This window comes from Pinus tabuliformis, chromosome 5_1 (assembly GCF_031772625.1).
Source record: "Pinus tabuliformis cultivar Carrire ecotype Pingquan chromosome 5_1, CPIR1, whole genome shotgun sequence".
Classification (NCBI taxonomy): domain Eukaryota; kingdom Viridiplantae; phylum Streptophyta; class Pinopsida; order Pinales; family Pinaceae; genus Pinus; species Pinus tabuliformis.
Genome location: NC_142305.1, coordinates 605,425,022 through 605,452,166, shown reverse-complemented (window position 1 = coordinate 605,452,166; position 27,145 = coordinate 605,425,022). Strand labels below are relative to the sequence as shown.

General features: G+C 34.0%; 1 protein-coding gene across 1 annotated transcript; it reads left to right on the top strand.

The window, feature by feature from the left end:
- The first annotated feature begins 9,868 nt into the window (after window positions 1-9,868).
- LOC149166363 (uncharacterized) lies at window positions 9,869-10,342 on the top strand. Its single transcript, XM_089430142.1, has one exon. It carries the CDS (start codon window positions 9,869-9,871, stop codon window positions 10,340-10,342), a length of 474 nt encoding a protein of 157 aa, XP_089286268.1.
- Window positions 10,343-27,145: the final 16,803 nt, after the last annotated feature.

Below are 27,145 nucleotides of genomic sequence, written 5' to 3'. Positions count from 1 at the left end.
CAATATTTAATAATAAATTGGTGATAAAGTATCATTTTTCATAGAACTTATATATATACAACTTATATATATATATATAATTTCATTACATGTTCAATATATGTAAGGCCAATGCATAACAAATATAAAATTAAACCAATAAGTCTAACTATATAGGGTGAAATTTATGTGATGGATCCATCCATAATACATGTGAGCCTAAGTAATGTAATAATACAATTAATTCCATAAGATCTAAACATAGAAGCATAAAATAAATAGTTTATTTATATATAATTCCCAAAAACAAGTATTTTTGAACTGTATTTAGGGGTGTGTGCGTGCGTGAGTGCGCATATATATATATAATTATAATTTTTCTGATAAAAGATCCAGAATCCTAATTTGATTCTAATTTTTCATTAATTTGTGAAAAATTACAGTTTATTGACGTCAACATCTTTATGCTTTCTATGTGTGTCTGTGTGAAAATCCATAATGTGTGTATATATATATATATATATATATATATATATAATTGCAAAGAAAGCCTTGTGAATTCATGTTTATTACCCTATAGAAATATAAGATCAGGAAGGAACATGCATAATTCGGCATAGTTTGAATTATAATCAGTTAAATACTAGTATTGAAAGTGGATACTAGATCCAATTTAAGAATAGAACACAAAGGGATGTGTTTATCTATTCAAAAGAGGAACAAGTTAAAAGCCAAAAGTAAGGTAAGTATCACCGATAACAACTAAATAAAACTGTGTGGTTGCCTCAAGGAAATTAACGAATACTACAATTACTATTTTGGGACTGCCTTCAAGGGCATCTCCACAGTAAACCCTAGTCAAGAGTCCATTCGTTAAATAAATAAGCATAATTGAAGAGATTTCAGAACATACCTCCACCTATTCAAGTCATTCCAACCATTGATCTTCACCAATAACCATAAGATTGTTAGAAACAAGAAAGAGAAACATATTTTTATATTAATAATGTATTTACAAAATATAAATATCACAATAATAAAAGATTTTATTCATAAATATGAATAAATGTGTTGTGTGAAGACCAAATAACTTTCCCTAAAAGAATATGATGCAAAATTGAATGCTAAGATATGTTTATATAAAATTGTTGCTAGCATATGGCAATTCAAACTTCATAAATGAGAGTTAACACATAGTTCGATAATTAACACAAAGAATTTGATGTTCATACCAACGATAATTAACTAGGCATGTGATTTAATGTCTATCTTTTTAATTTTCATCGCTTTAGCGACAACTAAGGTCAGATTTGCCTAGTGAAATTATATAAAACTTGGGTCATTTATACACAGTGATTTTAAACAACCCAAGACCGATTCATATATATATTTAAAAGGGCTCGATTCTCTATATATATAAAAGGGCTCAATTCAATGGCTTGGGATTTTGCATAACTACACCTAGTTTGTTAGTCCCAAGGTTGTGGTCTAATGGCTAGGTGTTGAGGTTTGGTGTCCACAAGTTTCATGGTCCAATCCTGTGCAAGACTCTGTACATCTAAAAGTTTCAAGTGTGATTTCTTCCTTTCAAAAAAAAAACTTACATCCAGTTTGTTATATCACAAACTAAATGGATAGGATAGTCTTGTGTTGATTCTACCAAATCGGTTTGTTATATACAACGCCAACACATTAGGTGTACATAGTACTGGCCAACATTGGACCACGAGACTTGTGGAGACCAAACCTCCCCACCTAACTATTGGACCACATCCTTGGGACTAGGACAAATTAAACATGTGCCCACAACAGTAGTGTCCATTATAAACATACCTAAATAGTAATCAACATAATACTCTCCACATTATTGTCAGTGATTACAATCTGCCCTTGCACTAACCATATATAAATTAACAAGTTGAACAGATCACACTTAGCACCTTATCACAAAGTATATATAAATTGACAAGTTGAGACATGATGTTGTGGCTATAGCACAAGAAGCTATACATACTATTCACACAAAGAAATTGGAGGCATTGGTTATGAAGGTTGATCTAAAGAAGGCATATGAATGTGTGGATTGGTCACTTGTTCGTCTCATTCTCACTGAGATTGGTCTATCTATCCATATGGTTTAATGGATCTTGGGTTGTGTCACCACTATCCAACATTCGATGCTTGTGAACGGATTCCCATCCAACTTCTTCAAAGATCGGAGAGGATTGCAACTGGGATGCTCCCTCTCGCCATTGCTTTTTATTCTGGTGATGGATGGACTCAGCCATAAGATAAATGATGTTCGTTCTTTAGGACTATTTAGTGGCATTAAAATGGGAACTCGTTCTTATATCACACACACTTTCTTCATGGATGATTTTCTCTCCTACAAGATGGTTTCCAAAACACAATGGATGGCATTGCACCAAAGTATTCAAAGATTCAAGGCGACTTCAGGTATGATGGTCAATGAATAAAAATCATTAATTATATATTCCTACAGTGCACAAGAGGATATTAACTTCATTGCTATGCTTTTCCATTTCTGCACACAACCCATGGGGGATGGCTTTACATACTTGGGATTTTGTTCAAAGCCAAATAACCACAAGATTGTAGACTAGCAGTGGTTACTGGACAAATTTCACAATAAATTATATAACTGGGGCACATCGATGGTTAACCCTTGGCGGAAGATATATTATGGCACAAGTTGTTCTACAACAGTTAATAGTATATTCGGCACATTTTTATATACTTCCATCATATGTGGTGAACAAAATCAAAATTATTATGGCACATTTCATATGGCCAAGTTAAGATTCTAGACATAGGTTCCATCTGATCAAGTGGGAAAAGATAACAGTCCCAAAAGAATTTGGCAAATGGGGTATACTTGACATAAAACATTTTGGATGGGCTCTCATCATCAAATATCTGGAGAGCACTATATCAGGAAGGCATTTGACAAGATATAATATTTTCTAAGTATTTGCAGCATACGACTAGATCAGAAATCAGAGCATTGGACACAAATCAAGATCATGTACATGGAACAATTTTCTTAAGATTAAAGATTGGTTTCTTTGGTAGATTGGGCTTCCGGCATGGGAAATAGCATTATTATTGGTATGGATAATATCTTGGGCGTTGAGGGGGATCTCAAACTTACTGAGGATACTTTAAATGGAATACATGCCAGAGGGTATTTCATATTGGCATAGGTCATATGTGGATGGTGTGGTCTTTTCCCTATATGGAGAAATGTTGAGGAAATGGGTTTAACCGGAAACAACATGAAGGAATGGAGCACATATATATAGTCCTTGAGCCAAGTGGAATTATGCGGGAAAGAGGAAGGAGACTGCATCACATGAGCTGGTTGTTTGAGAGGCGACTCGGTCATTGTAGAAGATACTTATAGGTACATTTTGACTTCCATCCACTCTTTCACACAGTCTTGTTGGTTCTTTAAAACGTGGAAGTTAAATATCCCCTACAAAATTATTCTATATAGATGGTTGGTTTGGCACAATAAAACTTTGACGTGGGAAAATCTACGAAAAAAAGGCATGCAAGGGCCTCGTAGATGTTCCCTTTGCAAATCTTCACCAGAGACAAACACACACCTTCTTTTGGAATGTCCTAAGGGCCTCGTAGATGTTCCCTTTGCAAATCTTCACCAGAGACAAACACACACCTTCTTTTGGAATGTCCTATTTCTTTGCATGTTTGGAGATACATCATGCAATAGCGCAACATTCCTTTCAGACACTTACTTTCCATTGAACAATGCCTCAATTGGTGGATGAAATGTGGTGGTCGACTACAAGCCACCCCAATTTTCATCTTCTGGGAAATATGGAAAGCCATAAATAGTTGGTGGATGGAATGTGGTGGTCGATTACAAGCCACCCTACTTTTCATCTTCTGGGAAATATGCAAAGCCATAAATAGTTTTATTTTTTAGAATTGTGGGATTGACATCTACAGAACCATTTACAAAGTTGGTAGTGGTTGGACACTCTCAGATCAGGTTCACAGAGAGTTAAGGATCAATCGATCCGAAAATTTCCTCCTCATACATTATTTCCTGCAAGTTACTTTGATGGTGCGGCTTAGCGAGGGCGTTGCGGATGTGTTGTATGGATCAGATTGGATCACAAGTAACACTATAAAATATCTTAGAATGTCGTTGTTGGTACAAAATTGCGGGCAGAGTTTCTGGCACTATGGGGACTATTCTGGTTTTCCAGAAGATTGGTTATTAATAAAATACATATATATGGGGACTCAAAAACTTTCATTGAAGGGATTATGGCCAATACTACATTCTCCAAACCAAATCTTAGTGGCTGGATCGCTCACATCAATGGACTTAGATAGACTTTCCAACACATTTTTAGGGAAGCCAATATTGTTGTGGATTCTCTATGAAAAAAAGGGACTATCTGATGGTATGGGTCACATGAACTATATATATATGGAAGATAATAACATTAGATATGAAGGCTCCATTACTTTTCCCTGGACATCTAACATTTTAGATGTTTTTGAATTAGTTGATTTTATGCTAGATACATAATTTTCTAAGATAATATATATGAGATGCACATTTTGATACATAGTTGGAACATGTTGTCTTTGTTAGTATTAATGATCTAGTAACATACTGGATAAAAGTATATACACAACATGTAATTTTAGTAACATACTGGATAAAAGTATATAAACAACATGTAATTTTGTTAATATCCTGGAGAATATATTGATACATAATATAAACTAGTGTTTTTTTCATCTGAAAGAATATATAAATGAACAAGTTAGAGCAAATTACACTTAGCACCTTATCACAAAGGCTCAATCTACTCGGCAATTTGTGGAAACCAATTTTATGTTGTGAATAGACAACCCATAATAGGTGGGTGATTAGAATCAAACATGGAATCACATTCACTTATCTAACACGGTTGGAATTAAGAAAAATTGAAAGGCCGACTTACCGAATTCTCAAAATATTTATCACTCCTACAAGAATATATAAATGAACAAGTTAGAGCAAATTACACTTAAGACCTTATCACAAAGGCTCAATCTACTCGGCAATTTGTGGAAAACAATTTTATGTTGTGAATAGACAACCCATACTAGGTGGGTGATTAGAATCAAACAGGGAATCACATTCACTTATCTAACACGGTTGGAATTAAGAAAAATTGAAAGGCCGACTTACCGAATTCTCAAAATATTTATCACTCCTACAAAATCAATTGTTTTAAAATACATATATAAATTATTTCAGAATAAAAATACATTGGACATGAGTACATAACTGTACCGCTAATTCAATATGAGTAATTAATGTTTACACAAAATGAGGTTTTAACAAAAGTATATTACTTGATTAGCGGTTTTAACACAAAAAAGAAAATTATGGCGCGGTGTTTTGCTAGGAAATAATTATGACTAAACACACATGGTACAAAGGTGCACTATCAAGTTGGTTACTGGTATATGGTGCACCATCATAAACCATTTTATATACAATTTTAATTGACTTTTACTGCACGATTGATTGATCACACAGTGCGTTGACTCTCTTTTGTAACTATGCATACCATAGCTAAAACACACAGACACATCACATTTAACAAAAAACAGTGATCAAAGATAAATTACTTAGTGTAAATTGATCAACAGAGGTTATATATCACAGATTGAATAAGGAGGATAGTAATAGGGTCGACAGACTAAGTATGCAAGACAGTAATAGGGTTGATAATGTATGACATAAATTACAGTGGTTATATCTAACACACATGAAATAGTTGGTACAACTAGTACCATTCCAAGCACATAATTTCATAAGTTTACTGTAATTTTAAAATTCACGAACACAAATAGAATACTTATCTATATGGTTCAGTGGGCAACTAAAGGAGGGATTTCCACTCTCCTCTCAACCATATATCAACTACATTGCAGTTCTCTTGTAGTGGATCACCCATGAGATAGATCCAAAATCTAAGGAAGCAGAGGCTCGATAATGAAACCTTAATCGCCAAACAAAAAGGGTGTGATGGTCACGATGAAAAAATGATATGTAGGTTGTCTTGGTTCTAGTACTAGACAATTAGCCACATTAGAGAAAGGCATGCTGCTTAGGGGGTGATGATACATATTTATCTCATTTTGCTCCACCGCTTCTCCTGGTTGAGTAGGAGCAAGGAGCACTGCCTTAGTTTCTTGTCAGAGATGCTTTTTTCCTTTAAATTTCAAAGGGAGAATACACTGACAATGTTCTACTTCATACTTTGTTTTACTTGTTACCCAGTTGAATTTCTTAATTTGTATTAATAATTAATTATAGTTTAATTAAAAATTTTGTAATTTAAATATAATTTAAAATTAATTATTTAAGATAAATTTTGATAATTAAAATTATTTATTAATTGGAGTATTTAATAACCTTCATTTATTTTATTTACCAAGTCATTATTAATTTACTACACACAAGCTCGTTTACACAAAGTGTTTATAAGATTTTTTTTAACGTAGGAGTGATACAACTATATCAATTAATATCTAAGTCAAAATAGGGGTGTTGACTTTTCTCAAATGTAGAGGTTTTGATATTTGACTCAATGGATAAAGGTGCGGTTTTTCAGGGCAATAAGAAATTTCTTCCTCCTACCAAGAATTTGTAAAGCAGACCAATCTTCAGTTGCATTATAGACACACACCATCCAAGTTCAAGCATCCTCTTCTCTGCTTTATTAGTCTCTCGGTCCTCCTCTGCGTTATTAGTCTCTCGGGTGATCCATCCCTTGGAAAGACTTCCTCGCACAAGAAAATTCTCACAGGCAAAGCATCCCTCTGGCTTGTTTTAATAACACGATGCATGGTCATAGCATTTCATGGTGATTAATGCACATCATCTGTTTCTAATGTTGCTACAATGCCCAGTTTTTAGGGTCTTCCGCCTTATTCTATAAGGTATGTGACCCTTGTTCACCCGCATTTTCCAGTCTATATATCTTCTTGACATGAGTTTATTATAAAGTTGGAAAATTTGTAGCTTTCTGGGCATCCCAATCATGTGCCTTCTCCAATTTTGATTTATTATATTTTCCCACCTTCTATACTGGTCATTTTCCTTTTCCTGTAAGGGAATTACTTTCATCAATGTCTTCTAAATAATTCTTGACATGAAGAGTGTTTATTATAAAGTTGGAAAACTTGTAGCTTTCTGGGCATCCCAATCATGTGCCCTCTCCAATTTTGATTTATTATATTTTCCCACCTTAAGGGAATTACTTTCATCAATGTCTTCTAAAGAATTGAAGCTTCCTTGAATACCTTTTCTTGTTTTATAATCCAATGCTCGGTTGACCAATAACTATGTATTTGACTATCATTGTTTCCTTTTGGACTTTTATTATGCATCAATCTTCCACTATTTCTATGTATTTGACTATCATTGTTTCCTTTTGGACTTTTATTATGCATCAATCTTCCACTATTTCTTGCTACGACCATTTTGAGCAAGTATTTGGTTTTGAGTTCCCATTCACTAATCTTCTTTTGGCTCGGTTAGTTTCTTCCATTTGCCTGAGGGAATATGCTTTTTTCTCTCTTTTTAATATTTTTTCCTTATCTACTCTAGAAGAATTCCTTTAGGATTATGGGTGTATAGATAGCCAATGTACAATTATCACCTCCCATATTGATTTCATTGAAATTAGCCTCCCTCCCTTAAGACCACTTTAGCATTATTTTGTAACTCAATTCATTTTCTCATATATTCAAAGGAAATCTATAATGAAACCCCATTGTCAAAAGGAACCAATCTTTGAACAAAATTAATGGAAGAATTTGCTTACATTGTCTTTCCCCTTCTTCTCGAAGACAATTAAGATCTACAAGACTTATAAACAATCACGTCCATTCCTATTTGATTGCTTTGTTGTATAGATTTAGGATATCCTTATGCTTTCTAACAACTTTGTGAGTCCCTAAACCAAATAGAATGAAATCATCTACAAATGATAGATGTGAAAAAATACAAAATTCCCCATTTTATCCCTTTGATAAAACCTTTTCTCTTGCTTAAGTTGTTATTATTCTACTTAAACCCTTTATAAATGAAAGGAAGAGAAAGGGTGACCTCGGACAACCCTATTTTAAACTACCTTGTGATTTTCTTATATATTTAAAGAAAATCTCTAGACTTATAATCATTAAGTTTTAAATGAAATCTCTACAAACCTTTGAACAAAAATAATGAAATAATTTGCTTACCTTGTCTTCCCTCTTCTTCTGGAAGACCATTAAGGTCTTAAATAGGATATAAGAATGAAATAATTTGCTTACATTGTCTTTCACGTTCTTCTCGAAGACCATTAAGCTCTTAAATAGGATAAAATACTTATAAACATTCACATACATGTTTATTCACGTACATTCCTAACCTATTGCTCTATTGTACAAGTCTATGATATCCTTATCCTTTCCAACTTCCTTATGAGCCTTCCCTAACCCAAATAGAATGACATCATCTACAAATGATAGGTGTGACAAAGATGCAAAATTCCCTATTTTATCCCTTTGATAAAACCTTCTCTCTTGTTTAAGTTGTTATTCTGCTTAAGCCTTGTGTAACTGAAAGGAACAGAAAGGATGACATTAGACAACCCTATTTCCTTCTCTTTCCTTCTCTCTTGTTTAAGTTTTTATTATTCTACTTAATTGGAACCCTATTTCCTTCTCTCTTGCTTAAGTTTTTATTATTCTACTTAATAACTAAAAGTAATGTAACTGAAAGGAAGAGAAAGGATGACATCGAACAACCCCATTTTAAGCACCTTGTGGCATAAATGAACCTAGAAATTGGTCCATTGATGAATGCTACAAATGAGGCTAAAGATAAGCATCCCATCATTCAATTCACCACTTAAATGTCCATTCTTATTAGAATAGACTTAATATACATCTAGTTAACTTTGTCAAAAGCCTGGTCAAGTTTCATAACCATTGTAGCAAGCTTGTTAACTTTTATAGTAAGGAAGCCTTTCTTGAGTTGTTCCAATCACAACATGAATTAGCCTATTATTTAAAAATCAAATTTGTTCTTTCAAAATAACGTTTGATAGAACTCCTTTCACGTTCGATAGAATACCTTTGATCATGTTTGCCCAGTTTTTTGTGACAATATTATATACACAGTTACACAAAGATAAAGCCTTGTGATCATTAATTGTTTTTGGACATTGGCGTCCACTCATTTCCGTATTGATGTCTCAAATTTTAAGAAGCCCCTTTGAATTATTACCGGGTGGAAGTTAAATGGCATTACAATTATTGTAACTTATCAGTTCGACTTGATGATGAGAGAGTTATTTCTTAGCTTCTACCATCCCCTTGGAATTATTACGGGATGTGGAAGGTGCTATTGTCATTTTTAATATCAATTTCTTAATGTTTAACAAGTAGTGGATTACAAAATTACTATTTTCAAAAAAAATGTGGAATTAGAGTTTATTGTAACCATTGGTTTGACTCGATGAGGGAGTTATTCCAATGATGTACTTGATGAGAGTGTTCTCCCGATTATGTAAATATTTCATTAGTCTGAAACCCCAATTTAAAGTATAATTTAAAAGAAAACCTATATTTACTATTATTCATGCTAACACGAGTCTTATTTGAGTCTCTGTGACACTCTCTCTGATTTTTAAATTGGTTTATCGAGTGAATCAATGATCTTACCCTATAAAACACATTGAGTATATATATATATATATATATAATATGTGAATTTATATATTTATAAAACAATACAGCAATAGACTACAGGCACGGGAGCGATAGAAGTCATCCGGCATCGATGTCCATGGATCCACCATGTGCTTTTTTCGATGGAGCTGCTCAACAGGGGAGGAGCGCATGCGGTGTTTTCATCAAAATAATAGATGATCAGTCTTTTGGAATCCATTGGAATGCAGGACAGGGATCTAATAACAGAGCTGAGGCAGTGGCATTAGCAGGGCTCCTTTCCTTTTGTACTTTCCTTGACATTCCGAAGTTACATATCTACGGAGACTCAAAGTTAATTACTGATCATGTTATGTCAAAACATAACATCGAAAACATTCATCTTGCTAGATGGCTGGATAGAATTGCAGCTTTATGGAACAACAAGAAGAGCTATACTATTTCACACACTGCCAGATCCAATAACAGGGAGGCTGATGCATTATCCAAAATGGGCCTTACTTCTCCCCAAGGCGTATGGAGGATGCAGATTAAAACGGCAAACAACTGCTTCCAGATCCAGGACTTTTGTCTTCCTGACATTTAACTCTCATCATGTTTTGTTTTCATGGTATGGTTTTGTTTTTCATGGTACGTATTTTACATATGCTAGGCCTATACATTGGCACAATACACAGCAAAGGTATGAATATTATATTTCTCTGTTGGCATGGAAAACAATTTTGTTTTAGATATCTGATGAACAAATGCTTCCTATCTCCACCAAATTTTTTTGTATATATACAGGTCATACATCATAAAATTCTGCCATACTTATAGATGTGGAGAAATCCGCACAGCTGTACATGTATAGGCATCTTGCTGATTTATTCAATATCAATATATAGCTTTTTTTCGTGCTGAAAAAAAATAATAATAATAAAATAAATAAATATTCAATCTCATTCTATGAAACAATCAATATATATATATAATTTGGCGATGTTTTATGTACAAGTGTTTTTTTTAATGTTGTACATGGAGATCCAACAACGATGATAGTTAATATCACAGTGAAAATATAACTTGTTTGTTGTTGGCATATTTCTGAAGATCTATGACGCAACAAGAGACCGGAGGTGGGAAATTTGAGACCCACATTGAGGCAAAGTGAAGGGTGTGGCATATATATATATATATATATATATATATATATATATATATATATCTATATATATATATATATATATATATATATATATATATATATATATATATAGTGTGTGTGTGTGTGTGTGTGTTAAAATCTATGTGTGTGGGTATGGCTTGGCCCACCTATTTACCTATGCAATATCTATATATATATAGAGAGAGAGAGAGAGAGCACACACGTTTCATTCATACACATTGGGGCAACCCTCATGATAATATAATTAAAGAGCATTAGGAACCAAGAATTAACCACATGTAGATTTAAAGATAAAATTTCCTAGAACATGCATCCAAATTGGGTTCAATTGCAGCACTATAATAACCAAAAAGAGTGTAATGAACACACAAATTTAGACTCTGTGAATTTATAAATGTAGCTTCCTACAAACTAGATCTTCTCATGCACTAAGTATAACTTCTAGTTACAAATTCAATTACATTTTGAGCATACCTTTTGGAATTGACACCAAAAGCCTTGTCTATGTTCGAATCAAACCATGGGAATGCCAGCTATTACGGGACAAGACTACCATACAACATACACCAGATGATAAGGAAGGGTCTTAAAACAAGACACAAAATTCTCTATGAATCAGTATAAATTGGATCCCTTTGAAGTATTGTAATAACCAAAAAGAATGGAATGAACACATAGACTCAGGCGATTACAAATACACAGAGTGTAATAAGGGTTATCTCTAGTTTGCAATGACTAATAGTCTGAAGCCATCAATCCAATTTATGGTTCACCTAACTCTTTCCACGTCTAGCTATGACACTACATTCAAATTGAGTGAAAGTTAATGCGACCATTGTGGTTGGTGAAATTTAATTAAGCAGAGTACACATCATAATTTGTGAAATTGCGAGGTCTCCAACAAAATATATCATTTAAATGAAGTGAGCGTTTTCTAACATGAAAGGGTTGTGGGTGAAAATATTGTATTGTAATTATATCAGTTCTTGTTCATACCAAACAACTATAGGGGCATCCAGTGTACTCGCAACATGCGAGCATTGCATGCCAGTACTCCCAACATAACAAAACAATATGACGCAGTGAAAATACACATAGATTTACATAATTGGTGATCCAAGTGGATATTGATGGCCAGCCGCCTATTCCACTTGGACCCCCAACATTGTTTTCTTTCAGTTTCCTTAATTCTATCACAACTTTCTATTTTTGGTAGTTTTTAAGTTCCTAAACTTCTGAAGCTGTTTTGAGGTTCTAAAAAACCTTTTTTCCGGGATGTCAAAGTTACCACCCTGGGAAGTTGGTGGTCCAACTCTTCCCATTGATGCCCAAAACTATTGACGCTTCATCTCCTAAGGTTAGGGTTTCACACTTCTTTATGATAAAAAGGTCATTGAGCCTCATTGTAACACAATTCAGAAAGCATGTCGCCATCACATCTCTTCTCAGAGATAATCTACCATTGTCCAAGCTAGTTTGATCCATTCTGCATGTAAACAATTTCCAGTACTTGTTATTAATTAATTAAAGTTTTGTTTTTCGTTGCATCTTTGTGTTTTATTCAAATATGTATTTCATTTCGTTTTGTGTTCTATTTAAATTTGTATTTCATTTCGTTCATTCATAAATATGGATCACTTGATATGTTGACGAGAAACCTCAGACATTGGAGCCCTACCCTAGTCGTTAGGTGATGCCCCCCAGAAAATTTTATTGAAACTGAAAATTAACATTACATTAAAAAAACCCAAAATTTTTGGTACGATTGATTTTTTTGGTAGATTGAAATAATTCAAAAAAACACAACATCATCACTAAATGTCACTAAATGTCACTGCTATGGAAATGACTTTTATATATATATATATATATATATATATATATATATATATATATATATAACCTTGTGTTGTAGGTATCAAATCTAATATATTAACCCAAATACTAATATTATAACTTGTCAACACTAACTATTCATCTCATTACAAAGTTAGTAATACTAACTATTCTCCACAATGTGTGTAATGTATGAAAAAATAAGGGGGGCAAAAATTTTAGGGCGTACAATTTCACTAATAAGGAAAGCATGAACGTTCCTAAAACTTTTAGGAATAAATGTAGATTTTAGGAAGTCAAAATCAAACAGGGACCATGCTATATTGAAACATCAAAGTAACATCATTAACATGAGAACTTAGGTTAAGAAAAAGAAAATACAACGTTCTTTATTTTTAAAATTTTGCAAATCAATTAGGGTGTTTTGTTTTCATTTCAAATCTCAAGCTCGGTATGGTCAACGATAAAAACAATAAATCGATTCCAAATTTGTATGGGAGATATGCATAACATATACAAAAAATAAATCGATTTCAAGTTTGTATTGGAGATAGACATAACATATCTAAGTTTGGGACTAATCCACTAACTATTGAGCGGTAGATCTAAGTCTTCTCTTTGCTGAAATTACAAAACCAAAGTACCAATTTTTAGACCAAAAACCTAATTACAATCAATGAAATTATTAACAACTTGTTTTGGGAGGAAAAAAACCATGCTATTAATATGGCAAATCTTAACAACCATGCACTAAGCCAATCATTGGCTTATTGCATGGCCAATGTCCATGTATGGTATGGATGGTCTCTTTACATCTTCAGGGCACTTCATGAATTTTTTGGGATAGATGTTTTCTAATAGGAAAGATGCTAGTTGTTTGGTTGACAACTGGGTGAAAGGATTGAGGGACAACGGGACATTAATGTTAGTTACTCCACCCATCTACCAGCTCGCCCCTCTGTCGTATTGCATTGTTGTAATCTGTGCATACGACCTTGTAATATTTGCATTTAGGTTGTGGAGCAGGAGTTAGTGCTCAGGAGCTAGAGCTAGAGCCGAGCACGAACAACTGAGAAAGGAGTTGAGCATTGTCACAGCTGAGAAAGGACCCGATCACAGTCATAGGTTAGTTACAAAAATCTCAGTCACCTTTTTTCTTCTTTTTCTTCCCTTCCCATATGTATGGCACAATCTCTCAAAATCCCTATGTCGAATTTGTGAGGATACAAATCTATTAGTTTAAGTTCTTGTCTGTTATATATCTATATATATATATATATATATAAGACACGACACTATAAAACACTATACTAAATAGAGAAAATAGGTATAGATGTTTATATACATGAATAAGGATTGGTTTCATTTTTCCTCTGCGAGTCCAGTTCCAGTCACGGTTGCAGAACAAGTGTCCTCTTAGACCTATAGGATACGTAGGAGGTTCTATATCGGATACCCTTCAAAGACTTCAGATGAAAGTTAGTTAAGTTGCAAAGATATAGACTTTAGGAAAGAAATATTTCTTACCCTAAGATATGATTAGGAGCAATTTTGCAAGTCTGCGATCTATTAAAGTTCATTAAAAGATTTCATATGAATTTCAGATGATAAAACACAATACTTTATTCATGTTCCCTTTATTTAAAATACACTATTCACTTTCAAATTTAAAAATTAATAACATTTGTGAAGCAACTCATAAAACTTAAAAATTAATAATTTGTACAAAGTTCATTTGTGAGGAGCTCATATCTATATACGGAGTAGGTCTTTCCAACCTTCAGTAATGGCTGAATGCAATACATAGGCTATTTAATCTAGGGTATTCCTAGTTCAGTACAAAGGCTATTGGATATGGGGTATTCCAGGTTTCTGCTTCTATGTAGAGTGCATAGAAAATATTGAATCTAAAGGGTATTTCAAATCCAATTGATTATGTGAAAAGTACATAGGCCATTGAATTTAAGATATTCCATATTCAATTGTATTTATACACTTTGCAATAACATTTAATATTACATCCAGCCTATAACTTGCATAGAGATTATTGGATCTAGAATATGCAAAATCCAACTACCTTTATGCATTCTGCAGTTTAATATTTTATCATTAGGTGTATTTAATATTCAGTCACTAAATGCTTAGAATCCACTGAGTAGGCATTTTTCATCCAAAGGAATCACAACATATACATATTGTGTTAAATACTTCTTACAAATTTTGTGTCAGAAAGCATTGAAGTAAACAAATGTTGAAATAAATAGATGCTCTCTGGCACGGAATTTGTAAAAAAGTATTCAGCAGAGAAGGGTAAAAAGCTAAATATTTAGCATGAGGTCGAAGCAGAGATATGATAGAGGAGGGGCATATCAGAAAAAAAATCACTGCATGTAGATGGTGGTAACGAAAAATGCAATTTCACCGAAAATGACTGAGTCTTCATTGAGTTTGATGGTTCTCGAATCCTGCTAATGTACATTAAAGAAGATATTTTCAGGTATGAGAAGAAACCATATCGAAATGAAAAGTGTGTCTTATTAATTCATTCAAATAAAGTGCAGAGGAAGATTAGGTAGATTAGCCATTTTGGGCGTGAAATGTCTTCACATATCCAACTTCTCATTCATGTCTTAAATGGATACACTGAGTGTGGATTGTTTCTTTAGGTGTTTATATATTTATGATTTGGAAATCATGTCATCACTTCTATCTATCTGTGTAAGAAATAAAATCTACTTCTAGAAAATATGATGAGATATTTGCATCTCAATCACACCTCATAAATTCATCTGAAATCTTTTAACGAACTTTAATATATCATAGACTTGCGAAGTTGGTCTTAATCATATCTTAGGGTAAGAAATATTTCTTTCATAAACTCTGTATCTTTGTGTCTTAACTAACTTTTCATTTGGAGTCTTTGAAGGGTATCTGAGATAGAACCTCTTATGTATCCTACCGGTCTAAGAGGAAACTTGTTCTACAACCGTGACTAGAACTGGACTCGCAAAGGAAAAACGCAACCAGTCCTTATTATTTGTGTATATAAACATCTCTGCCTATTTTCTCTATTTAGTATGGTGTTTTATAGTGTCGTGTCTTATATATATATATATAAGAACTTAAACTAATAGAGTTATATCCTAGTGGATTTGACATAGGGATTTCAAGAGATTGATCCAAACATATGGGAAGGGAAGAAAATGACGAAAAAGGGCGATTGAGTTTTTCGTAACCAATATATGACCATGCTTGGCTCGTTTCTCATTTGTTCGTGCTCGGATTTGGCTCTAGATCCTGGGCACTAGCGCCTACTCCAAAACCCAAATGCAGAGATTACAACAATGAAATATGGCAAAGGGGCAAGCTGGTAGATGGGCGGAGTAACTAACATTAATGTCCCGTCGTCCCTCAATCCTTTCACTCATCCGTCAATCAAACAATTGGCGTCTTTCTTGTCAGAAATCAGCTATTCCAGAAAATTCATGAAGTGGCCTAAAGATGTAAAGCAACCATCCATACCATAGATGGACATTAGCCATGTACTAAGCTAATAATTGACTTAGCGCATGGTTGTTAAGATTTTCCTATTAATATCACCTATTGAAAGACGAGTGCATTTCTAATTAACTAAAAGTGATTAACAATTTGTTTAAAAAAAAAATGTCCTATTAATGTCACCTATTGAAAGTTAGTGCATTTCTAATTAACTAAGGTTGGTTCGAGCCAAGTCCATTCTTTTAATAAAATTTATTAATTCTTAATTAATAAGGAGGCTTAGTTAATAAGGGGGCTCTGTTAACAATCGGTTCAAAAAAAGGGTTGGTTTTCGAGGTCTTCGAAGTTCCATATGACCACGTAAATTGGAATGCCGAATTGTAATAATTATACATTGTGTAATCGACTATAGACGACGTTGGTAACCCAACGTGTGTATAAACTTGGATGTATTTAAACACCTTTCACGTATATGAAATCCACGTCATGTATTGACATATACATTTATGAATCCTTAATATGAAGAAATGAGTTGACCAAATAGCTTCCCTTAAAAGCATATGATACAAAATTGAATGGAATAGGCGTTGTCAATCGATACCACAAATTCTCCTGGACAATAATTTTCTCGTCAAAATCTGGTAAAAAAACATTTCAAAAAATCAAAATGCTGGAGTGTTTGAATCATTTTTTGATGGTGGAAATGGATTCCACACCATCAAAAACCCCTTGGGCAACCAAAACCCTGAAGTTTGACAGCTATAACCCAAATTTTCAAAAAAATCCACCAAATTTTGCAGATTTTACATTCTCTTCCAGGGTAATTTGTGGTTTTTTCACACCACATCAATTGGTTGCTATATTTATATAAATTTTTTGTTGGCATAAAAAGGTTAAAACTAAATAAATGAGAGTTGGAACAAAGAGTTCGATAATCTTAAGCATGCATATGGGCTTAATAACAACAACAATAATAATAATATTAATGAGGTTAGTGACTCTGTTTTCAATTCTGATAATTGTAATAATATTAGGATTGGTAATAAGGCTCTAGGTTTGGATAATCATGTCTGTTCTAATTTTATTTCCTCTTTTAGTAATAGGGTTATCAATCTCTCTAGATTTTCTTTTGATCCCCCTCTCTTTAGTCTTTTGGAAAAAGGTTCAAATTTTGCTCTTGCTCCTAGAAAGACCCTGGTCGACAATATCATCTGTGAAATTGGATATGGTAGTAGAGACTTACCAGATGTCACTAAAGATATCATTCGTCAAGAATGTGCAGTTTTCCTTAGAAAAACAAAGCCCCCCCAAAACAACATCAGAAAACTTGAGTTTGATGCTCTAAAATCGTTAAACAACAATAATAATATTGTTGTTCTGAAAGCCAACAAAGGTGTTGTGGTTATTCTCGATAAATATGATTACCGTTGAAGGATGTTGGACCACCTCCATAATAGCGGGAGCTACAGGAAACTCAAGAAGGATCCCTTGAAGAATATTTCCAAAAGTGTCGCTCTTACTATAAAAGCTAGTAGCTCAGTCAGCTCGTTCAGTCATAAGCTTATAGAAAGTTTCCCTCTTACCCCCAGAATCCATGACCTGTCAAAGATTCATAAGGAAGGGGCTCCTTTGAGACCCATTGTCAACACGATAGGAGGGCCAACTTATCTTCTTGCTAAATATTTAGCCCAGAATCTTAAGACCCTTGTTGGACATACAAAATCCTTCGTTAAGGACTCTGCATCGTTTGTCAACGAGTTAAAGATTTTCAAGCTTGATCAGGATGACAAGCTTGTGAGCTTCCATGTGGTCTCCCTCTACACTAATATCCCTATCAACCAGGCCATCGAAGTCACCAAGCGTATTACAGATCCTAATACGGTTAATTTAGTTGGTATTTGTCTTCCTTTTGCTTTCTTTTCATTCGATGGGGAATTCTATGAGAAAACTTGTGGTGTCACCATGGGTTCCCCCCTCTCCCCTGTGGTAGCTAATCTATTCATGAAGGATTTTGCATCAAAGGCCTTAGCTTCTTCTCGTCTTCTGCCTAAGATGTGGAAGAGGTTTGTGGATGACACTTGTGTCATCTATTCCCATGGTAATGAAGAGTTGGAACTGTTTTTCCTTCATCTTAACAATCAATCTAGTTCCAAAAAATTCACTATGGAATTTGAAAGTAATGGTAGTCTACCATTCCTTGACATCCTCCTCTCAAGGAATGATGATAGGATCTTTTCTTCATCGGGTATTTCGTAAGAAAACTCATACGGAACAATATCTTCATGCTAATTCTCATCATTTCCCAGCTCAAAAGCTTGGTGTTCTCATCACCTTAGGGACTAGAGCTTTAATAGTTTCTGATGACAACCATCTCAATGAAGAGAAAGAACATCTCCCAAGTATTTTCTTTAATAATGGGTATAGTATACAACAATGTACTAAGGCTTTCCTCAGAGCTGAAAAAGGTCCTAGTGCTAAAAAAGATACCAATGATCGGTTTTTTGGTGTTCATCTTCCTTTTATTCAAGGGACCATTGACAATATTGCGAGGATCCTAAGGAAGCATAAGGTGGCTTCAACCTTTATGCCTTTAAATACCATCTGGAGCTCCCTTAGATATGTAAAAGACCCAATGGACCCCAAGAATATGAAAGGTATTTATGATATCCCATGCTCTTGTGGGATTCCCTACATTGGTGAGACTGGTCGCTCGATTAATCAAAAGATTCATGAGCATGCCGTTGACATCAAGCATGGTAGGACCCACTCCTCTGCTTTAGCAGAGCATGCAGATAAATCTAAGAATCACATCTGCATTGAGGAGGCCCAAGTCATTGCTAGGGTTAGTCATTTCCATCATCATAAATTGAGGCCCTAGAAATAAAAAAAAGACCCAATAATTTGAATAGAGATGATGGTTGGATTAGTAGTAGAAGTTGGGTCCCTGTCCTGTCCTCCTAGTTTTTTAGGTTTCTTTTTGGGATTTATTTGTTTGCTTATTTATCTATGTAGGTATTGGTGTCCTTTTTATAGTATTTGTTGTTGATTTATTCTTCTTTAGAGTTTATATTCTTGATCTTTCGTGTTTTCTTAAGTATTTTATCATCCTATTCATTCTTAATTTCTTTTAGTGTTTTTGTTATTTATTCAATAGGCTTCAGCCCTGTATTTTATTGTTGACCCTATTTTATTTATTGATTACTTTTTTTTGAATATATATATACATTTGACTTGTCTATATTTTTGTTTTATTTTATTTATTTTTCATTAATTATTTTTATTTATTAAATGATGTTGTCTTGATTAGGGTCTTGACTCTTGACTCCTTTTAATATTTTTTTACTTCCATCCTTGTTTGGAGTTTGACTTTGATTTTTTTTTTTGTTCGATTATTTCTGAGTAATAGATTTTTAAATAATATTTGATTTTAGTAAATTAATTTAAAAGTTTAATATAGTCGTTACTTAATAAGATTTGTTTTTAATATATTAATAATTAATATCATAATTTAAATATTATTGTTCAAATATAGTCGTTACTTGAAATTATGGTCTCTACATTGCTCTTTATTTAAGCCTTTGCCATGGTTTGCCTTTTCATCTGGTCCTGATGATGAACAACTTGTTGGTTTGAAATGCGTCGGCCAAAAAATTTTCTTATGTGATTTCTACCGAAAGACTTTCTTAAGCCTATTTCCCTTAATCTTAACTATAGCCAAACCCTGACCTCCCTGGTGAAATTGTATACAGATTGGATCCAAAATATATATATATACATGTTGGTTTAAACAAAGGTTGATTCAAATGTGTGTGTGTATATATAGGCTAGTTTTAAACAAAAGCATATCTGTATATATAACCTCGAATTCAAAGGCTTCGGCCGAAACTTGGCCTAATTTCACAAACTAAAAACTAAATGGAGGCTTGCTAGCTATCAATGCATGTTGAAGCTCAAAGGGACTTTCCATTCTTAAGGTCAAACCTGCCAAGTCATGCTGGTTCCAGTCATTATTGTAATTGAATTAGAATATTATCACATCAGGGCTCACGAACGCTTCCACTGCACAACTCTTATCGTAGACATGCTTGAGCCTGAATGCTTCTAATGCCAGTGGTCCCACTCGCCTCTCAAGTGACCAGGCCCTTTCTCCTTTGGAGATGGCAAGGTGTTGCCATCTGCAACGGTTTGCCATCTCCAAAGGAGAAAGGGTCTCGTCACGTGAGAGACGAGTGGGACCATTGGGATCAAAAGCGTTCGGGCTCAAGCATGTTTGACATAAGAGTTGTGCAGTGGAAGCGTTCGTGAGCCCTGATGTAATAATATTATAATTCAATTACAGTAATGACTGGAACCAACATAACTTGACAGGTATGACCTTAAGAATCGAAAGTTCCTTCGAGCATCTGCAATGGTTTGCCATCTCCAAAGGAGAAAGGGTCTGATCACGTGAGAGGCGAGTGAGACCACTAGCATCAGAAGCGTTCGGGCTCAACCATGTCCACCATCTGCAATGGTTAATTTCACGAACTAAAAACTAAATGGAGGGCTTAGCGTTGATTCTATCAATCTTGTATTTATGTCACTGTTTTTATCTCACTGCCATAGTAGTGAGATATAGGGACGGTGGTAGGGTTCTAGCGCCAAAGGTTTTTCATGAGCCATCATCCTTCGGTGTATTTATTTATTTCTAAATTAGACATGAAACATACAAAATTCATTAATAAGTTTTTTTAATGTGAACTTTGGTTTTGCATATGAATTTGTTGCTGACTTCAAGTGACGAGGATAAGGTTTTAGTGCCATAGGTTTTTCATCAGCCATCATCTTTCACTGTATTTATTTATATATTTCTAGCTTATACGTGAAACATACAAAACTCATTAATGTTCAGTTGTGATTGATAAATCATACTCCGCAAACCTTGTACTTCCTCCAACTTTCATAAAGTCGTTGCAGTTGTGACTCGTAAATAAAAAAATTTGTTTTTTTTCACATGTAAGCTTTTGTTTTGCATATGAATTTCTTGTCGACATCACCAGGCGACCAAAATAGGGCTCTAGCGCCCGAAGTTACCAAACTCGTACTTCCTCCTCGCGCCCCATGTCAACAAAACAATAGTGTCCATCATATTTGGGACGAAAGAGAACCACATGCATTCGGTTGTTGAACGTTCATGAAGTCATTGCAGTTGTGAGTCATAAATCAAATGAGCCCCCGCTATTGGCTCACATCCAATGTCAGCGCAAAAGGACACATATTATATTTTAATCGTTGCCAACTCAAACGTACAAAGGCAGGTGATTTCAATCGGGATTGAATAAAACTCGAAAATACTTTATAAACAGATCCCTAACTTGATAGATATATTCTATCAAAAGTTAATTATTTTAACTTTATAGATTTTTAAGTTATTAACGACTTATGTTTAGCTTCCCTAACTCGATACATATATTCTATCAAAAATTAATTGTTTTAACTTTATAGGGTTTTAGTTATTAACAAATCATGTTTAGCTTTTGGATATGTAAGGTGTATGTATTCAAATCCTAACTTCAACCTCGCAAGATGCTCACCTAAAACATATACAACAAGCGGGAGGTCAATACCTAACCGTTTATTAATAATTCTTTTCTCAATTAATTATAGGTTTCATATAGGTTTCATATGTTATGGTGTATATCAGTATGCCAAAATTAAAAAATAAAAATAAAAAATATCATTTTGCAGATTTTGGTAGAAGTTAATAGATTTATTATTTTAAAATAAATATAATTTAGAATATCTTTAAAAATATATATTTTTATAATTATAATATCAGTCTGCCAAAATTAAAAATGAAAAAATAAAAAATATCATTTTGCAGATTTTGATAGAAGTTAATAAAATTATTATTTTAAAATAAATATAATTTAGAATACATTTTTATAATTTAGAATATATTTAAAAATAAATTTATTTAGCCATGCTACTTTCTAACTTCTAATTGAGTATGAAAGGGAAAGGGATGTTGTGCCTGAGGCTATTCCTGTAATAGGATATTCTTGTAATAGGATCTCCTCTGGTAGAATTATAACCCACGGCGGAAGGCATTCTGCCTAATAGGGCGGATACCTCTGATCCCGCTTGGACAAAACGGAAGATGTTATACTAATATTATTAAACTTATTATTATAACAAGAGCCACTTGGTAAGGTTAGCATTAAACTTATTATAACATAGTCACTTGGTAAAAAGTGACATTGTCACCATGTGGCTTTTATTATGTATATGATACAAATTAATGAATTCAATAATGGGTAACATATAATACAAAGCATGAGATGGAATGTTGTTAGCATATTCTCCCCTCAAAGTTTGAAGGGACAAAACCTTCCTGAGAAAAAATTAGAGGGGGCCCTACGTTAATTGTAAGAGGTGGGGACCTGTTGGGGAATAATGAGATAAATATGTATCATCACTCGCTAAGTGCTTTGTTTTTCTCTAGTTTAGTTAAGTGCCATGTTTTTCTCTAGTTTGGTTAATTGCAACATTGGAGTTGTGACCAATGTTGCAGGAAACATCCCCCCTAGCCTTGGATCTAACCCCTGAAACACGGTCCGTACGGATGCGTTTAGGAAGCGCCTCCCGAAACGCGGTTCCGAAATTCCGAAATGTGTTTTGGACTAATAATGACGCTTCCTGGAAATTTCAGAAGCGTCCTTCCGAAACGCGTTTCGGAATCTCCGAAGCGCAGCACTTTGGAGGTCGAATCGTATGGTTCCCATACAATTCCGTATGCGCTTCGAAAAAGTGCACCGCGCGGCTTAAAAAAATCAGTTTTTTGCTGGTGAGTTTGCTTGTTTGGGGTGGGTAGGGTTGAGGAATGAAGGGAATAAAACCCCCATTCATCCCTCATGGTAACGTTAAATTCTTAAAGTAAAAGTGACATTCTCCTTTATTTTTCATTTTCATCCTTTTACTTAAATTTTTAACATTACCATGAAATGACTCAGAATGTTTGAGAGTGGTTCCAGCCTCATTGGACTTTATATGGAGAAAATAGAATTTCATATCCTATTCAAAATTCCGTAGACTTAACAGTTTTCAGGAATTCAGGATCAATGGGATTGTGGCATTTCATTAAATTATATCAAGTATGAAGGTATGCGATTAGCATTTAATCAAGAGCACCAAGCACTATATGTACCTTAGTGTTGGTGGTGTTAATTGTTGAACTCCTTTGTCACATCCTTAGCAAAAAATTACCTTTCAATCAAGTCAAAATCATCGATCAAGCATGTTAAGCTTTTTCTACAACATTTTAAGTCTTGGATTAGGTAGTTTGATCAAAATTGGGCAATGTTGACTAATATCCCTAGACAATCGAGGTGGAGGCAAAGGCTAGACAAGAGGAGAAGAATCTAGATTCTAGATGGTTGATGCTCAAATAATTAATCATTAATGTACAATGGATGCTATATCTATCTTGATTTATGCAAAAATATGCATGTTTTCATGTCTTCTACGACTAATTTGGTATTTGGGATGTTTGTTTTGAGTATAAATGCAAATACATACATACATATATATATATATATATATATATATATATATATATATATATATATATATATATATATATATATATAGCAGACGCTTCGCTTCCTAGATTTTTGGAAAATGACGCTTCCGCATCCCCGCTTCCAAAAAACGTCCCCATTTCGTCCCCGCTTCATGCAACATTGGTTGTGACAACTTACACACAATTTCTTCATCATCACCATCACATCCATTTTGTTTGTTGATTAAGATTTCATTATCAAGTCTTTTAGGTAAAGAACGAAAGAACTAAAGGAGGAAGAAGATCATAAACTGAAATTATCCACAGGAAGAGCGTGGATTGTTCTGAGGTTCTGGGCACAGGGGAACAGTCTGCTTCAACTCAGAAGCTTACTGGACTAAGTAGCCAGGTTCTACTCAGTTTGGCTGGGCGGATTCAGTCTTTTGGTAATCATAACAGAGTAGCTGGAGACATCAGCAACTGCAAGTGCACATGTAAGTACCTTCATTAATTTTGTTAGTTAATTCTGCAAAAATTTCAAGAAATTAGTTACAGTTAATTCTGCAAAAATTTCAAGAAATTAGTTACAGTTAATTCTGCAAAAATTTCAAGAAATTAGTTATAGGTTCATGAATATGTTTTAATGGCCTTTACATTATGTAACGACCTATCTATAAATATAGAGAACGCAAGAATAATTGCAGGCATACAATGCATGCATATGATAGCTACATATGCATGTGTCACATACACCGCACTAGTATTTATATACTAAATTAGCTATAAGTACTAAATACCATGACACTTCTTCGAATGGAAGTTCTACTCATCCATCAACACCCATATTACTTAATGTATGAGTAAATACTATAAGAGCGCTATATAAATTGTATATTTCAGATTATTAATAAAAATAATTAATAATATATATAAGAAATTAATTAAAAGGGGCACTTAGTATCATGTTATAATCTTTATATTAAAAGAGTACTTTAATAAAACATAAAGAAATGTAATTTATTAAATCATAAAATATATATATATATATATGTGTGTGTGTGTGACCTTAAAAAGAAATATGGGAGATGATACGTGATATGGAAGGGTGTCACCAGCAGATTAAGCGGTGGGCTGCTGGTGGAAGAGCGGCGACCACCAAGAAACCGGATAAAAGCACGAAACAAAAATTTAGAGGGGGAACGAAGCAAAAGGAAGGTAAAAATAGGAAGGGAAGAAATTATGAAGAAGGAAGGAACTTCATCAACAGAAATTATCCACAAGAAGAGCCTGAATTGTTCTGAGGTTCTGGGCACGGGGCAACATTCTGCTTCATCTCAGAAGCTTACTAGACTGAGTAGCTAGGTTCTGCTCAGTTTGGTTGGGTGGATTCGGTCTTTTGGTAACCGAAGCAGGGAGCTGGAGGCATCATCAACCGCAAGGGCACAAGTAGGTACCATCAACAGTGCTGTCAGTTAATCTGTTAGTTAATTTTGTAAGATTTCAGGAAGAATAATTACAGGTTCAGGATAAAATCTCCTTTACTGTTTTACATATGTTTTACGGCCCTGTCATTTGGTATCAGATGTAAGGGACATTAAAGTAGATTCATGAACCTGTAACTAATTTCTTGAATTTTTTGTAGAATTAACTAACATAATTAATGAAGATACTTACCTGTGAACTTGCGGTTGTTGATGTCTCCAGCTATTCTGCTACGGTTACCAAAAGACCGAATCCGCCCAGCCAAACTGAGCAGAACCTGGCTACTCAGTCCAGTAAGCTTCTGAGTTGAAGCAGACTGTTCCCTCGTGCCCAGAACCTCAGAACACTCCACGCTCTTCTTATGGATAATTTCAATTTATGATCTTCTTCCTCCTTCAATTCTTCCATTCTTTACCTTCCTCCCCCGACCCCCTTCTAAATTTCTGTTCGGTGGTTTTATCTGATTTCATGGCGGTGGTCGCTCTTCTACCAGCAAACCACCGCTTAGCCTTTTGGTGACACCTCCCATGTCATGTATCACAAATCTCTGTTATGGTCATGTATATGTTTATTTCATTAATAATTTAATTAATTACTTTTCTTTATAATTTATTAAAGTACTTTAATAGTAAGATTATAACATTATACTAAGTACCCTTTTAATTAATTTCTTATATATATATATATATATATTATTAATTTATTAATATAATTTTTTTTTATTAATAATCTGAAATATATAATTTATATAGCTCTCTTTTAGTTTTTATCCATTAATCATGATACATTAAGCAATATGGATGTTGATGGATAAGCAGAACCTCTATTCGAAGAAGTGTCATGTCATTTACTACTTATAGTTAATTTAGTATATAAATACTAGTGCGGGGTATGCGACACATGCATATGTAGCTATCATATGCATGCATCCTATGCCTGCTATTATTCTTGCGTTATCTATATTTATAGATAGATCGTTACATACACTCCCCCTTCTAACTTGTCCCAACTTAATGGTGTTCTGCAAGGTCTGCCGTATAATGCTTCAAATGGACACACTAGTATTTATATACTAAATTAACTATAAGTACTAAATACCATGACACTTCTTCGAATGGAAGTTCTACTCATCCATCAACACCCATATTGCTTAATGTATGGGTAAATATTATAAGAGGGCTATATAAATTATATATTTCAGATTATTAATAAAAATAATTAATAAAATATATAAAATAATTAATAATATATATAAGAAATTAATTAAAAGGGGTACTTAGTATCATGTTATAATCTTTATATTAAAAGAGTACTTTAATAAAACATAAAAAAAAATGTAATTTATTAAATCATTATATATATATATATATATATATATATATATATATATATATACACGTGACCTTAAAAAGGAATATGGGATATGATACATGACATGGAAGGGTGTCACCAGCAGACTAAGCGGTGGGCTGTTGGTGGAAGAGCGGCCACCGCCAAGAAACCGGATAAAACCACGGAACAGAAATTTAGGGGGGGGTCGAAGGTAGAGGAAGGTAAAAACAAGAAGGGAAGAAATTATGAAGGAGGAACTTCATCAACATAAATTATCCACAAGAAGAGCCTGAATTGTTCTGAGGTTCTGGGCATGGGGCAACAATCTGCTTCATCTCAGAAGCTTACTGGACTGAGTAGCCAGGTTCTGCTCAGTTTGGTTGGATGGATTTGGTCTTTTGGTAACCGAAGCAGGGAGCTGGAGGCATCATCAACCGCAAGGGCACAGGTAGGTACCCTCAATAGTGCCGTTAGTTAATCTGTTAGTTAATTTTGTAAGATTTTAGGAAAAATAATTACAGGTTCAGGATAAA

Coding starts and splice junctions, on each gene's coding strand:
- LOC149166363 (XM_089430142.1), top strand. CDS start 9,869: ATGTCCATGGATCCACCATGTGCTTTTTTCGATGGAGCTGCTCAACAG.